Genomic DNA, 15,837 nt, shown 5'->3' with positions numbered 1-15,837 from the left:
ATTTTGGAAATAAGAGGGGTGGAAAGAAAATATAGGACAGTCACCAATGGAAGCAACAAAAATATGATATTTAGCAAACAATTCATAATTTTCTCAGACTTTTTGAAATTGTGCTTTGTTCTGGATGGTCTGGGACTTAAACAGCTCAGGTGGGAGCAGTCAGGATTGGTCCCTGACGGCAGATAGTCAGCCGACCAGGGGGCGTTAGTGGGAAGACAGCTATCACCAGAAGAGAGCCTACAATTTAAAAAAATTCTTTTTAATGTTTAGTTTTGCTAGAGAGACAGAGTGCAAGTCGGGGAAGGGCAGAGAGAGAGGGCGAGACACAGAATCTGAAGCAGGCTCCAGGCTCTGACCTGTCAGCACAGAGCCCAGCACAGGGCTTAAATCCTCGAACCGTGAGATCATGACCTGAGCCAAACCAACTGAGCCACGAGCCACCCCTCTTTTTGTTGTTGTTGTTTATTTATTTATTCTGAGAGAAAAAGCAAGGGAGGGGCTGAGAGAGAGAGTCCCAAGCAGGCTTCACACTGTCAACACAGCTCAATGCGGGTCTCTAACTCCGGAAGAGCAAGATTATGACTTGAGCTGAAACTGAGAGTTGGATGCCTTACCCACGGGGCCGCTCGGGCGCCACCCCCCACTTGTTCCTTTAAGCCCGGACAGGGGTCCTTTGTAGGCTTCTGTGTGCACTCTGCCCCCAGCCGCGGCCACTCTGCTCCAGGCAGCATGGAGCCTGTGCTGGTGTCTCCAGTGGGCTTCTCCCTGCCCACAGGCCCAGCTGATCGCACAGTCCATCGGCCAGGCCTTTAGCGTGGCCTACCAGGAGTTCCTGCGGGCTAACGGCATCAACCCAGAAGACCTGAGCCAGAAAGAGTACAGCGACATCATCAATACCCAGGAGATGTACAACGATGATCTCATCCACTTCTCGAACTCAGAGAACCGCAAGGAGGTGAGCCGCATGCACCCTCGGCAGGCCCCGGGCACCACGCTGCACTGGCCTCTGCCACCCATGTTGGGTCCCTGAAGAGCTGGGGCCAGCCGGCACTGCCCCACACCAGCTCACTGCCAGAGGACTGGAGCCCTAGAAGGGCTCCTCAAATCCCTGTCTTCACTGCAGAATGAAGTGTTGCCCAGAATGCTTGCTCCTTCCTTCAGAGCTGAGCGCTTGTGTGTGAAATGAGGTGTTGTTGTAACAAAGGAGCTGATTACAATCAGTCTTAATGACCTTGAAAATGTGCCTTTTAATGCTGCTATTATCATCTACTGGAGCTCAGCACCCAGGAGGTGTTTCTGAAAAGCATATGAGAAGCATCTTTAAAACAGGGAACTTGGGTGCTCTGCCCAGGGGAGTTTCAAAGCTTCCAGGAGTGGAGGCCTCAGCAGGTTCCTGTGTGTGCTGTTGGGGGGCAGGGGCGGGGGGGGGGGGGGCAGGGGGAGGGCCTTAGAAAGTTATCCTAAGACACAAGAGCAAATACCCTGGGGATGACCCATACCCTGACTGCTTGCAAATGAGTGGATGAATGACCCTTATTGTTTGTTGAATGAATAAATGACCCTGGCTGCTTGTTGAATGAGTGAATGAATGAATAATCAGACTGCTTATTGAATGATTGAATGAATGAATGATCCTGGCTTCTTGCGGAATGCATGACGGGCAGCTTTCTGAGAAAGTGACCCTTGGGATGGATGGGACATAGGACTTTTCTAGACAAGAGCAAGAGCCAGGGGCAGTTATGAGGCCTGGAGTCTGAGAACATTCTTCTTGCCTCCTCCATGGGTATGTGGGAGGTGAGGAGAATGGGAGGCAGGATACTGGAGCCATGCTTGGGCCTGGGGGAGTCCATGCTGGGCATGGGCGGGAGGGAGTCTGCTCCTGGTTTCCAGGATTGTTGGGGGCACCCCAGGAGGGCTTGGGAGCCAGAGCTGGGTGAGGCTGGAGGGTAGGCGGGCAGGTCCCCGGCCCCCGTCACGGGCACCTCTCACTGCTGATTTCCTTGCAGCTGCAGCTGGAGAAGCACAAGGGGGAGATCCTGGGTGTGGTGGTGGTGGAGTCAGGCTGGGGCTCCATCCTGCCTACAGTGATCCTGGCGAACATGATGAATGGTGGCCCAGCTGCCCGCTCAGGGAAGCTGAGCATCGGGGACCAGATCATGTCCATCAACGGCACCAGTCTGGTGGGGCTGCCCCTCGCCACCTGCCAGGGCATCATCAAGGTGCGCACACAGGGCCCCTGCCTTGTTTTATTCTCACTGCATTGTAATCCCCCCTTGACACATGAGGAGACATGTGCAGACAGACCCACCCAGTGATGTTGACCCCAAGACTACACCATATCACTGAAATCAGAGAAGGACATGGGCTGCCCTTGGGGGTGAAAAGGGGATGTTTGGTTTCACTTATGCCAGTTCTGAGGGACACGGACCCCCAGCAAGGGCCGAGGACCCACAGATGCAAGGTGACCTGGTTTGCATGGGACTTTCTCAGGTTAACTCCAAGAGTCCCGTTTCCGGGGCATACTGAGAGGGATGGTCACCCTGCATGGGTGTGAGAGCCGGGAGGCTGCTCCTACTGTCTGACCCGTGAGTTTGGGCTTTTGGAAGATGCTGAGCTGCTGGCCTCTGCAGGGAATGGGGGGGGGGGGGGGGGTCTTCACACCTAAACCAGGTCTCCAAGAGCCCCAGGACAGAAAGAACAGAGAGACCAGGAGGCCTGGCACAGCATTGCCTTTGCTCTGTTCAGGGTCTCCAGACGGTTCTGCCTGCTTGGGGGCCATCCTGTGGCCTTCTGTTTGTGGTCTGCCCCCAGCCCCTGTGGCTTGTTCCCTCCTCATCTGCTATGGTCTTGGTGCTGGAGGACACCCCTCTGCCCTCCCTTGTCAACCTGGGAGATAAAGGGCATTCTCAAGGTCCGAGCATCCCATGAGCCGGCTCTCAAAGCCAGCCCAGCAGAGCATGTGCCTGATGAGTGACCACCTAGGAAGACAGATGATAGATACAGGAAAGGCTTCAGTCTGCAGTACCAGAGGTTTTGTCTGCCTGGAGCTTCTCTCCGAGGGCTGCAGTTCCTGGGGTACCTGGTCACCCAGGCTCTGATGGGGCTGTGTAGGGAGCAGGGTGCCCACTATATCCAGGCAGCTCTGAGCAGCATCCAAGGCTCACGACTGGCCAGAGGAACAAGCTGAAACTGCAGCCACATTGAGGCCTGCCCCTCGCCCCATCCTCACCTCACCCCCGCATTTAACCTCACAATAGGGGCCTGGGGTGCATCCTCTCTGGGGCCTGAGGTCACCCTTGGCTGCAGCTGGCCCAGTCTCTGTGTGGATGCTAGATCCCCCGGCTTACAGATTTTCACTGAGCTTGTCACTTCCTGACCCATCAGCAGTTTTGTCTGGAGGAAGGCTTCCCCATGGTCCTTCCAGACAGAAAGTGCTCCTCTGCATGCAGTGTGGGGAGGGCCCCTCCCGCAGTCCTCGGAGGGTGACCCTGGTGCTGTCTCTTCGGTTGTGTACAGTGGTTCTCAGGGCCTGGCCTCCGGCTCCAGGAGCAGCTTGTCTTCACATGGGTCAGAGGGCACAGCAGAACACAGTGGGCCACGGCACCCATTGCCACGTGCGTGGGAAAGCCAGTGGCCCCGTGTACAGGTAGCACAGAGGGACGTAGAGGCCGGGAGGTGACTGACCCATCGGATCCAGGGCCACCCCCCTGCCAGCCGATTCCTCCTCGGTCTAGGCCTGTGAGAGTGTGCTGGTAGGTGGCATCTAAGGCTGCCTCATGACCCCTTCCCCGCTCTGCAGGGTCTAAAGAACCAGACGCAGGTGAAACTCAACATCGTCAGCTGCCCGCCAGTCACCACGGTCCTCATCAAGCGGCCTGACCTCAAGTACCAGCTGGGCTTCAGCGTGCAGAACGGGATCGTGAGTCTGCCCTCTCCACCTTGGCCACCTTCGTTGTGCACATGTGGGCCCAGATTCAGGGGGCTGGGGGGTGGCCACTCTCTACCCACTCTGTCCCTGGGACCGCTCCCATCTGATGGGACAGGCCCTGGCTGGTGGGCACAGTGGCCAGCAGCCAGGCCACACAGGGCAGGAGTTTTCAGCAGCTCCCAGGGCAGGCCTGAGCCGGGAGGGAGGGCTGACGTGTGGCCTAGGAATGGGTCCTCAGGCCCTACGTGAAGCATCCTTGTCCCTGTCATGGCTGTTCTCGGCAAACACCTGCTTTGGAGGAGAGGCAGGAGTTTTTTCCCCATTGCAGTCTGGATACATACAGCCAATGGCAACATCTGACTCCCTGTGTTCAACAAACAGATATTCAATCGTTTGCTCGTTCATTCACCCACCCAGAGCCATTCGTGAGGTGTCTGCACCATGTCAGGCACTGAGGAAGCAGGAGGGTTTCCAGGAGGAGGTGATTCTGGGCTTGAGTGAGTGTTGGTCTGCCCAAACATTGCGTGTTCCTTAGGCCAAAACTCTGGATTCAGAGTTCCCGCACCCTCGGCCTCCTCTGAGGACAGGAGAGCTATCCTTTACCCCTCACAGCATGCTCAGGTTGGAGTGGCTTCACCCAGCCTCCCCACAGGGGCCTGGCCTGGTAACTTTTCCCTCCATGTAGTGTCCTGCTGCCTTGCAGTACTGGAGCTCTCCCCTGGGTGGCGCCTCTCTCATGACCACCAGCCTCCTGTCCCCAGGGCCAGTGAGGCTCTCAGATGTGCCCTTCTCCCCTCACCAAGCCCCACCAGGAGACCTGGCTCCAGCTGGCCTGGGGTAGCCACAAGGCAGCTGGTGTCCTCCAAGCAGGCCAGCAGTGACCAGGGAGTCCCTTAGCCTCCACAGCACCTGACCACAGCTGGGTGGATGGTGGCAGGATGCCTGGCTTGGGACCGGCATCAGTCAGCTCCTGCGCAGACCCATTGTGGTTTCCTGCCTTGATCACTACAGAAGCACTTCCTGCACCAGGTGGCAGTGGTTAATGTGCAGGGTAAGCAGTTAGCCGAAGGATGTCCCAGCACTGGGGCGTCTCAGTAAATCTTGGTGCTGTCCCATGAGAGGTGAGAGGGAGGGGTCCTCTGCACAGCTGTCAGTGTGCATGTGCACATATGTGTATGTGCATATGTGTGTGCTTGTACGTGTGTGCACACCTGTGTTTGGCGGCGTGCTAGCCTGGGCTCTGGCCTCCTTCTGGAGCTTAGTGACCCTGTCTTTCCTCCAGAACGAGAGGCCCATGTGGCTAAGACGCTACATTATGTTGTAGAATCGGCCTCTCTCACCCCCTTTTCTTTAGCCCCAGCTGTCTCCTAGGACATCTGTTTTTTGTTTTAATTGTGATAAAATTGATTATCATCTTTTAAAACACTGTTTATTTATTTTGAGAGAGAAAGAGAGAGGGAGGGAGAGAATCCCAAGCACACTCTGCCCTGTTAGCACAGAGCCTAGAGGGGTTCGATCCCATGAACCATAGGATCATGACATGAGCTGAAATCAAGAGTTGGACGCTTAAGCAACTGAGCCCCCCAGGAGCTCCTCGATTATAATCTTACCCATTTTCAAGTGCTCAGTACATTCACACTGTTGGGCAGCCAATCTCAAGAGCTCTTCATCATGCAAAAGTGGAACTCTGCACCCACCAAACACTGACTTCTCATTCCTGCACCCCCCCTGCCTCTGGCTTCTGGCAGCCACCATTTTATCTTCTGCTTCTGTGAACTTGAATACTCCAGGTGCTTTATGGAAATAAGTGGGATCAGACAGCACTTGCCCTTTTGCAACTGGCCTATTTGACCCCCAGCATAATGTCCACAGGGTTCATCCACCTCGTAGCATGTGTCAGAATTTCATTCCTTTTTAGGACTGAATGATACTCCATTGTAGGAATAGACCCCATGTGGTCTTCCACTCATCCATCAATGGACATTGGTGGGTTTGGGTTGCCTCCACCTTTTGACTGTAGTGACTCATGCTGCTCTAAACATGGGTGTGCAGGACTTCCATTTTTCCAGTCTATCTAGTTTCATTGTTGCCAGTACTCAGAGGCCCCCTGATCCATCTGTCTGGGGTGTCAGTCCATCTGTCTGTCAGTTCTAGGAACCAGGAAATGGAGCCACAACCACAGGGCATCCCTGTGGAGCTGGTGTCTGCAAGGCTGGTCCAGTTAGGGAATGGCATTTTCTGTCACCATTTCACAGAGGACTAAGGGACAGGGAGGTGAAGTAACTTGCCCTCCACACTCCCAGCTGGAGCAGAGCAGGGATTGGGCCTGAGGCCAGCTGTTGGGAAGAGCAGACCCACACTCCCACTGCCCACCTTCAGACGCTTGTATGCAGTGGGAGGGTGTCAGGGGGAGCATGTGCATGGATTTGACACCATTTACGAGCAGTGCAGGGGCCAATAAGTTTGTATCTAGGGCCCAGGGCATTAGTTACCTGAATTAGCATTAGTAAGTGCTCCTGAAGCCTTGATTAGGGCTTCGGTGGTGGGCCAGCCAGTCTCTCCTCTGACTAGGACTGCAGGGACCATTGTGCCCGCTGACAGTTGTGTGCCACACAGCCAAGTTCCCCTGAATCCTCTGGAAAAGTTTGCTGACATCTGAGTTAGTCTTGCACAAGTGCTTTTTCCATTTTCAGCTTCATTACACCCAGAGTACAGTGCATTAGTTTGCAGACAGGCCACGGATGACCCACTTAGCACTGTTTCTAAACGGATCCTTCCTCTCTCTTTCCACACCACCATTCAAGAAATCAAGATGTCTCCCGCTGGGAGACACCAGCCTTCTCCCCCACAGAAGTGCACCCCGTGAAGTTGGAATGCCCCACACCCTGGTTCCTGTGGGCACCTCGTTTGGGAAGGCTGGGACCAGTGTGTGTGTGTGCATGTGTGTGCTTGTGTGTGCACATGGCCTTCTCCTCAACACTTCCTGCTCCCTTCTGTCCTCTCCATCTGCCTGACCCCCAGATTCCAGCCGGGGTCACCTGCCAGGGTGGGGATCCATCCTCCCGGCAACTCCCTCTGAGGGTGCAGAGCTGTTTTCTCCTCCCTCTTCACCTTCTGTCCTGAATCTCCGTGACTATGGAGGAAGCTGCCACCAGGGATTGAAGATTGCACCTTCTCTGGTGTGTCTCCTTCTCTGCTGTGGCTGGGAGCAAACTGGGTGCTTCTTGGTAAGGCTGGGAAGTGAACGAGGTCACCCCGAAGCACCTTCTTCAGGATCTTCAGAGAAACAGTTACAGTGGGGACAAAATGCCCTTAAATCATTTGGGAGGGGGGAAGAAAAGAATAGAAGTTACTCCTTAATTCTTGTATGGAGAATTTGGGCAGTCAGGCAGGCAGGGAGCTCCCCGTTTCTGGAAAATGGGTGGCCACGGCTCACCCTGCTTCTCTCCTTCTGCCTACCCCCTGGTTGAGCCTGGACTGTACCGAGTGCTCAGGTTCCAGTACTGTGACCAGCTCTGGGCAGGAGTCCAGTTGCCTGGGCAGTGGTGGCCTGGGACTGTGACATCAGTCTGTATATATGTCCTCTACCAGAAAGACAGGGACCCTGAAGGTTGGGAGGGACCCACTTTTTAAGTTGGTTTAGAAAGGCCTGTGGCATTAGTGACAAGACAGGATCCACAAAACAAATGACAGATGGGAATCCTGCATGTGGTGCCAGGGCCAGCCTGTGGTCAGTGGCCTTGTAAGCCTATGGTGGCCTTAAAAAGTTGCCATGCCAGGTCCTAAGGGAGGGAAGGGGAGGCAGGCAAGTGGGGGAGAGCTGTCCTGTTTAAGGGGATGGTCATCCCCCCAGCCACCTTGGAAATCAGAGGCCCCAGCTGAATGAGCAGGACTGGCAAGGGATTGGATGAGGAGTTGGCCTAACAAAGGCAGGGGTCCTTGGGATGAGGGCAGTGGGTGTGTACCACAAGGCATGGAGGAGAGTCTTGGGTCATGTAGAGCCTTGCTATGGAATGAAAAGAACAGTGAGTCAGGAAGAAGGGCTTGGCTGTCCCCCTGCATCTTCCACCACCTGTGGTTATGCCTCCTGCTGGCAGGTTGGCCCTTGACCTCTTAGGGTGCTGACCAGAATGACCCTTCCTGACTCTGGGTTGGGGTTCCCTGCCTTTTCAAGTCGAAAGATGCCCAAAAATGTCACAAAATCCTCAATGAGATGAAAGCTGTTTTGGTAGTGTTTCCTGATTAAGGAAAGCAGACCATGAGGATAAAGGGCCACCGTGAATTCCGTGAGGCCTTTAGATGACGTGGGTGGCCCCTGGGCACTCTGGGGACAGGGTTCTGGCAGCCTAGGCCTCTGCTGCCTGGCTCATTCTCCAGCACGGGTGGTGGGGTGCAGTCTTCCAGGGCTTCTGAGATAATGCTGAGGAAGGGGCAGCCGGGGTCTAGGCAGTGCCAGCCGCAGTGCCTGTGGTCAGGCGCCAGGGTGGGGCAGGCAGGAGAGACCTCCGGTGGCCAGCGGACTCTCAGGAAGCCTCAGCTCCAGGGTCCCTGCTGTTAGACCCCTGCGTTGGGTCCTTGGAAAGTGTGGTGGAGAGGCACCTGGAGTCCTTTCTGCCCCCGCCTGCCTCTGCATCTCCAGGACTTGGGCACTGCTCCTGTGGAGCCATCAGGGTGCAGCTGGCCCCCCTCCTCTCCCTGAGCCAGCAGCTCCCATCTGGGACCAGCTGCCCTCTCTGTGTTGTCTGGGCGGGCATCCGCCTTTCTGATGCCACCATCTTTAGGGAATCCCCAAGTGGGTGGATTTCATAAAACTTAGGGCCCTCATCATTTCCCCCAGCTCTTTCTGTTTGTTGGCTCGTGAATTCATCACCTCCTCTTGAGGTGGGAACAGTGATTTCTTCAGTTCAAAGAGGAGCAGAGTGTGGCTGGTGGAGAACCTTGTAGGATGTGCTTCAACTGCACACACTACCAGTACTCTACACTCCCCTGACCCAGGAACAGAGGCTCTGGGATGGCTGAGGGGGCAGAGCCGCTGTAGGGAATCTGAGGGCCTGCAAGGGTCTCCCACAGGCCAAGCTGTTGACTTTATTGTTTTTAGCCTATTCCAAATCATAAATGTGCTCGTTGGTGAGTCAGCAGATTGCATACATAAGCAGTTTTCCTGTGGGTTTCTTTTTCTTTGTGATTAATTTCCCTGCTTCCGTGTTTGGGGACAGCAGTGAGCTCCTTGTGGGCATGGTGAGGACTTGCATGCTGACCTGATGCGTGTCTGCTTAGATCTGCAGCCTCATGAGAGGGGGCATCGCAGAGCGAGGAGGCGTCCGAGTCGGCCACCGCATCATTGAGATCAACGGGCAGAGTGTGGTGGCCACAGCCCATGAGAAGATAGTCCAGGCTCTTTCTAACTCAGTTGGAGAGGTAAGGCCATGCCTGTCACTTTGCTGGAGTCAGAACCTGAGTCCAAGGCCATCTGGGCCCTACATTTCCATGACTGACATCTGTGCCCCAAGTGGGGTATGTGAGGTGCTCAGGAAAGCCACTGGTTCCCCCCCCCTCCCCCCCCCCCAGGAATACCTGCCTTCTTAGGAGAGCCATCCTTGCTGGAATCTTGGAGTGTGTCTGTGCTAGTCATGTGCTTCTACCTTGACCTGCGTGACCCACCCCCTCTCTAGGGAGCCCTGGGCACCCACTGAGCTGCTGGGCTGGGCCTCTCACCCAGGGAGTACCTGTGACGAGGCTGAACGGCTGCATTTGGCTGTTCACTCTGGCTCTGTTTGTGCAGCCAACAGGAGGGCAAAGGTGGCTGACGCCTTTTCTAGAACTGGATGTGCATGCTCAGTCTGGGAGCTCTTCCTTCTGCAGGACCCCTGCCCTTCCAGGGCACGAGGCTCTGGCCACCCCGGAAGTGGGGTCACTGCTCTGCCTGCTTCCTGCCGTCTTCCCATCCACAGAGCAGGCCAGCCGTGGCTGATGCACCCTTTCCTGCTTCTCTGGCTTTAACCTTCCTCCTCTTATACTTTTTTCTGGCATCGGAGCAATGCCAGCCTGAGGTGGACGGGGGTAGGAGGAGAGGGGCACAGTTTTCCTCAAGGAGTTCACAGGTGAACAGGGTAATTTGGGGTGAGAAGTAAGGTGCTCAGAGTATGTGAAATGGAAGGAGGCCTCACCCAGCACGAGTGTGTCTGGTGGGTTGGAAGAGGGGTCTGTTGCAAAGGGGCCCGTGCTGGGTGGGAGTTTGCATTTAATTCTGAGGGCTGTTGGGCCTCTCAGGCTCTGTGGCCATGTGGGGAAGAGTGTGGCTTCCATTTTGGTAACCACTGGGGGTAAAGCTTAGTCCCTGGGTGGATGCTGTTTCTGAGGGGGTTTCTGACCGCAATTCCTGAGGTCTACTCGGTTTTTTGTGAAACTACCAGGCTGGGGGAGGAATCTTATTTTCCCATAGATTGATGGTGGCTGATGGCTGGCTCTCAAAAGGGAGAGGGGGCCAGGTTGGCACCATTAGTGTCCTTTTTTACAAAGGGCTTCCCAGGAAGGAAAATCTGATGTTTGAAATGGCCACCCCACTGGGGCGATCAGCCTCAACACCTATGAAGAAGCCAGTGGAGTGAAGGAGAAATGTTTTCAGCTCTTCAGACCTGAGATGAATTGATATTCAAAGAGGCACAAAAGCGGCCAAGGGTGTGGCTAGGAGACTGAAGTATCTGCCTGTATTTTCCACCATCCCTGAGCACATTTGGAAAATTAATTCCTCGATAACAAGACTTGAGGTTTGGGGTGGGTTTCAGATTGAGGAATTACACAGAATATTCTTCTGGTGGAAAAAGCCATGCTGGGCGTGGTGGATGCACTAAAATCTAAATTGATCAAACATATCCTGGGGGCAGGGACAGGCAGGGGGCAGGTGACACTGTAAAAGCCATCTGCACAACTGGCTTCTCTGGGTTGGTCACCCAAGGGCCTGAGACCTGGTTGCTTGAGGAAGGGTGGCCCCCGGGAAGGCCACACCATGTGCCGTCCCCCCCTGCCCTAGGTCACCTCTTGCTGGGCACCCAGGAGAGTGAAGCCAGTGGCACCCGTGCCAGCCACACCTCCCAGAGCCCCAAGGCCTGAGCCTGGCACAGCCCTGGGCTGGCCCTGCTGGAGCAGAAACCACCTTTTCTGTGCATCCACTGGTCTCATTCTTCTTCCCAGTGCCCTCACAGGATTTGGGGGGATGTGCCCCACAAGGGCAGTCTCCCTGGGAGGCCATCTTGTGCCTTGCTTGTGCCCCCCGGGCCCTCTTGGATCCAGGGAGGAAGGCCAGGCCCCCGAAGGCTCATTTGCTAACTGAACCCCAAAGGATGGAGGGGCCCGAGGTCCCTGGCCCTCCTCCATATATTCTCAGACCCTGAAACCCTCACTTTTCCCTGGCTGCGTGGGAAGGGCTTCAGAGGCCTGGGAACCCCCCAGGCTGCCTCCAGCTGAGTGGGCAAATCATAGTCACAATTAAAAATCTGATTTTTTGCCCCTCTGCTGTCAGCTTGAGCTGCAGAAAAAACTAGCACTTGAGCTTGTGTGAAACCCTCTGAAGACCTGGATGGGGAGGTCCAGTAAGAGTATACAGTGTCAGGAAATGCTTTCTAAACCTTCATTGACGACGTCATTTTGCCTGTACTCTGAAAGCCGGTACTTTGCACAGAAAACCCTCAGGGGGTTTCTGCAGCCAGCCAGTTCCTGGAGTGTTTGTTCTCACTTGATTGCATCAGGGGGAGGAGAGAGGCCTTCAAGGGGAGGGGAGAGCCGGGAGCAGCGAGAGTCTGTTCAGCCCCTGTCTCTCATTGACAGATCCACATGAAGACCATGCCTGCGGCCATGTTCAGGCTCCTCACGGGCCAGGAGACCCCGTTGTACATCTAGGCCCACCCAGCCTGCACCGCCCAGCCCACCTGGGTTCAGAGGAGCTGGAAGGCTGGACCCAGGACTTAACCCCTGACCCCACAGCCCACCCAAGGACACTGGCTTCTCTGAAGGGTGTGCCCTCACGGCCTACTTTTTTTTTTTTTTTTGGACAAAAAGGGGTATCTTTTCATCCAAGGAGAGTCACAGGAACCAATCTGTGTAGAACAGTCAAGTGTTTTGCCGCATTCTGACCCGTTTCCTCACTGCGACGGACAAGGGTGTTTGTCTGTAGCTCTGTGTGGTGTGGAGTGTGTCTTTTCTCCCTGAAGCCGTGGAGAGCAGACGTGGGCGCTTGCGGACATGGCCCTGGAGGGGCCCCGTGAGGACAGCAAGCTCTGGGGGGCCAGTGACCGTCCCTTCTGCCCCCCACCCCCATCTGGGGGCCCGGGGTGCCTCGGGGGAGGGCACCCTGACAGTCCCGAACAGCCCCGAATGGGCCGATTCTGCTGCTGCGGCCGGCTCTCGGGGTGTGACTTGTAAGTGACGTCTGGGAACATGTGATTGTATTTAAAGAGGAGGGAGACGTTCCTGAGTTAAATAAAAGATGATGGCTACAACACAGAAACTCCATATTTATTTAGATAATCTCACGGTTTTGACTTTGACAAGCCATTCTTCAGACTCCAGGGTTTTCAGATGACCGGTCGCCATGCCTGCCGCTCCTGTCCTCCCCTGGAGGCCACCCCTTCCCCCCCAGACCCCACCTGCCAGGACACACTGGCTCCTTCTCCCAGGGACGGGGGGCACAGCTTCTGCCCTCTATTTAAAAATCTCTGTCTACACACACGCATTCACACACGAGCTCCCTCCCCCACCCCCCAAAACCAAAACCACCCTGGGAATCTCTGCCATTCCAGGGGCAGCCAGCGGTGAGCGCAGATCACTGGGCGAGCCAGGCGTCACCGCGAGAAGTATTACAGCGTGTGTAAATACGGTGAAACGTAGTCTAGTTCAGTTCCTTCGAGGTCAATGTTAACCGACGTCATTTTGTCTGGAAGTCTCTTTTTTTGGCCCAGGCCTTGAAGAATACACTGTGACTTAAGAAGCCTTACCATGCAGTAACTAAAGCTTTAGGATTACTGTATTCAAGGAGTGACCTGTGTGTTGCATGCAGCCGACCTTAGGAAGACTCGCTAATATCACTAATAAACTGAAGTCATAATAAAAAAGCTGTGTGCGTGGCTGGTTTGTCAACTGAGAAATGGATGCCCAGCTTCCCTCAACCTCAACACCTCACAGCACGGCTCTACAACGGTGCCATGTGCTGACGGCATCCCCTTCCAGGCCGGGGCCTCCGGGGGCCCTTTCCAGTGAGGTTGGAGAGGTAGGTGCTCCAGGCACCAGGTGTCAGGCCGGGCTGGCCGTGCAGTGACTACAGGGTCAGTGACGGAGACAAGTCACCAGGTCTGCCAGCCCAGCCCATCCCAGGGAGGACACGGGCTGCTAATTTAATAAGGGAGAGAAACCTTTTGCTTCTCTTGGTTTAAATTTCAGTGATCTCCAGAAGAGGTGAGTTGTGAGTCCATGTGTGTATGGACCACACATCCCAGTGGTGTCTGCTTACCTCTAGGGTCTTTTGTGGCCTGTCCCCTGGCATGGGGAGGCAGGGGCCAACATAGGCTTTGGTCAGAAGGCCTGGTGATGGGTGTTCCCCTGTTGATCTGGGGAACCTGGCCTGGTAGGACCCACCTCTCTCTGCTGACAAGTGATCTGCTCTCCATGCTGTAAGCTACTGATGAGGCTCTTCACATCTAGCCAGAAACGGCCCATGCCCTTGGAGCTGGAGGGAAAGGGCGTCAGCTCAGGAGAGCCAGGGGTATGTGGTTGTGTTGTCCAAGACAAGGCAGGGGAACAGACTCTGGAGAGGAAATCTGTGGGCAGATGACACGGGGGGTGGGGGTCCCACCAAATGATACACATAAAAAGTTCAGATTGAAAGAGATCTCTGAGCCAGTGGCATACATTCCTCCTGGAACCCTCGGATGTCACATGCACAGACAGAGGGGCAGCTCTGGGCCAGCACTGGCGGTACCTACATGTGTGCAGTCACCTGCCCTCTGCCCCCTCACCCCTGCCCTTCTCTGGAAGGATATTGGGAGACACGGGCGGCCACGGATGCCTCACGCTCCCTGCTGCCTCCTCAAGATCCTTCAGAGGCACACATGGGCTCTCTGCCTCTGTCCGAATTAGATCCAGAGACACAGAGGCCAGAAATAGTTTTTATTAAAACACTGATCATTATGAAAACACCTTGAGGTACATTAAATAAATACAACCTTCAAGTTGTACAAACAGGTCTCCTGTGGCTTGAAAACAATTTCCTATAAATTCTGCCTAATAGCAGCATCTGTGAATCAATACAGCTGAGGGGGGGAAGGGAAACACATCCATCTGAAATAAGCTTTCTGTTACACGGTTTGTTACAAGCATTTAATTTGCATTGTCACCAGCTGAAGGAGACTAAGTCCTTGTGAAGGATGAGTCCCCGATTGTTTGCCACAGAGATAGGGTCCAGAGCTTCCCCCACCTCGGTGTTCTTTTGGCCCCCAGGCAAATGGCAGTGTCTGGACAGGCTGTGGCCCCACGCCAAGCTGACCTCCTTTGGGTGGTGGGGAAAAGGCAGGGAGAGTGCCCAGGACCCAGGCCTTTGCAGGTGGGGGTCCCATGCCTCAGCTTTCTGGCACAGCCCGTCAAGCTCTTCCCTGGCCTGCTGATGCTTTAACAAGAGGGGTAGGAGAGGTGCACCAGCGAGGGAAGGAAAACAGCTTTCCCCCTGGCCATGCACCCACGTGGTCTGGGCTTGGGGTGCTTGCTGCTGGGGCTCTTGGCTCCCACATGCCGCTGAGCAGAGCAGGGTCTTGGGTACTGGAACTGGCGAGTAGGGTCCCTGGCTCATTCCTGGTGGCTCTGGTACTCCTCTCTTCCCGGGACCTTTACTGGAAGCCAGGACCCAGGGCCCCGCCAGAGCCCATGTGGGCCAGCTGGGGCTCTGAACGAATGGGCAGAAGGTTCTAGCTGAGTGGTATAAAATTGGGTACAGTTTCCTCAATCGCAAGATAGAGTTACTATGAGAGCAAATGCAAAACTGAGCATGAAAGGATGAGAGAAGGGCAGAGCCCTTGAGAATGTCCAGGCCTCTGGACTTCGGGCCAGAGCGCCCACTTGTACCCACATGGAGACAGACGCTGCAGCAAGAGACCCAGATGGCGGAGAAAACAGTGTCGCGCCGCAGGGAGGAGAAGCAAAAGCCATAGAACAGCAGGGCAGGCTCCCAGTGGCCGCTCACAATGGCTGCATAATACTGATGCCCCAGCTCCAGCCCAGAGGTGGGAGTGGGAAGGAAAGGGGCTGGCCTCAGACTGCAGGCTTAGGACTCAGCCCAGGGACACTGCTGTGTGCAGGCCCCCAGGCTCAAATGTGGGCCCCCCACATGCAGGTGAAACCCCTGCAGCTTGCTAGGCTCTGGCTCCCCACCCCAGAGACACTGAAAATGCCCTGAATTCAGAGGCCAGGGCATCGACAGCCATGGACGCTTTGCTGGCAGGCTCAGGGGAGACTATTTGGAAAAACCATCAATTAACTGTACCTGTGAAGGGATTTGCTTTGAGGGACTTCAAGAGCCCTCAGCTGAGAAAAATTAGAGAAGGGATTTCCCATTTTATAGTCTGGATAAAGTGCTCATAATTCATCTCTGGGGTTTTCCGATGGAAACGTTCCGGTTGGCATCAAAAGGCCTTGATGGGTATTTTTTCAGCTCTCTCGCCTCACCCAGAGGTGAGGGAGGCAATGGCCAAGACCATCACTGAAGCAGAGTGTTCGAAGCTGACTGTCCCTGCAGGCTTCCTGCACCTCAGTTCCTGGGGGCTCCAGGCGTCTGGACTGCAGACCCTCCCTGCCCCTCCCTCCCCAGCTTCCAATCACAAGGACGTGCCCTCCGCACATTGGCTACAGTGGGGTGCAAGGCAGAGGAC

The 15,837-nt window shown here is 55.2% G+C and overlaps 1 protein-coding gene across 10 annotated transcripts in view; it reads left to right on the top strand.

The window, feature by feature from the left end:
• Positions 1–13,016, top strand: part of APBA2 (amyloid beta precursor protein binding family A member 2) — a 272,652-nt gene extending 259,636 nt beyond the window's left edge. For 9 of the 10 annotated variants that reach the window (XM_047863713.1, XM_047863718.1, XM_047863717.1 and 6 more), the window contains 5 exons: positions 776–955; positions 2,007–2,219; positions 3,800–3,919; positions 9,206–9,346; positions 11,753–13,016. In XM_047863713.1, the coding sequence (XP_047719669.1) occupies positions 776–955; positions 2,007–2,219; positions 3,800–3,919; positions 9,206–9,346; positions 11,753–11,824 (726 nt within the window). In that variant the 3' untranslated portion in view covers positions 11,825–13,016. The remainder of the gene's footprint in view (positions 1–775; positions 956–2,006; positions 2,220–3,799; positions 3,920–9,205; positions 9,347–11,752) is intronic. The other variant, XM_047863722.1, reaches the window with a different exon arrangement.
• The last annotated feature ends 2,821 nt before the right edge of the window (positions 13,017–15,837 follow it).

This window comes from Prionailurus viverrinus, chromosome B3, assembly GCF_022837055.1.
Source record: "Prionailurus viverrinus isolate Anna chromosome B3, UM_Priviv_1.0, whole genome shotgun sequence".
Taxonomy (NCBI): Eukaryota; Metazoa; Chordata; class Mammalia; order Carnivora; family Felidae; genus Prionailurus; species Prionailurus viverrinus.
Note: the sequence above shows the minus strand (reverse complement) of the source record. Positions and strands in the feature narration are given on the sequence as shown.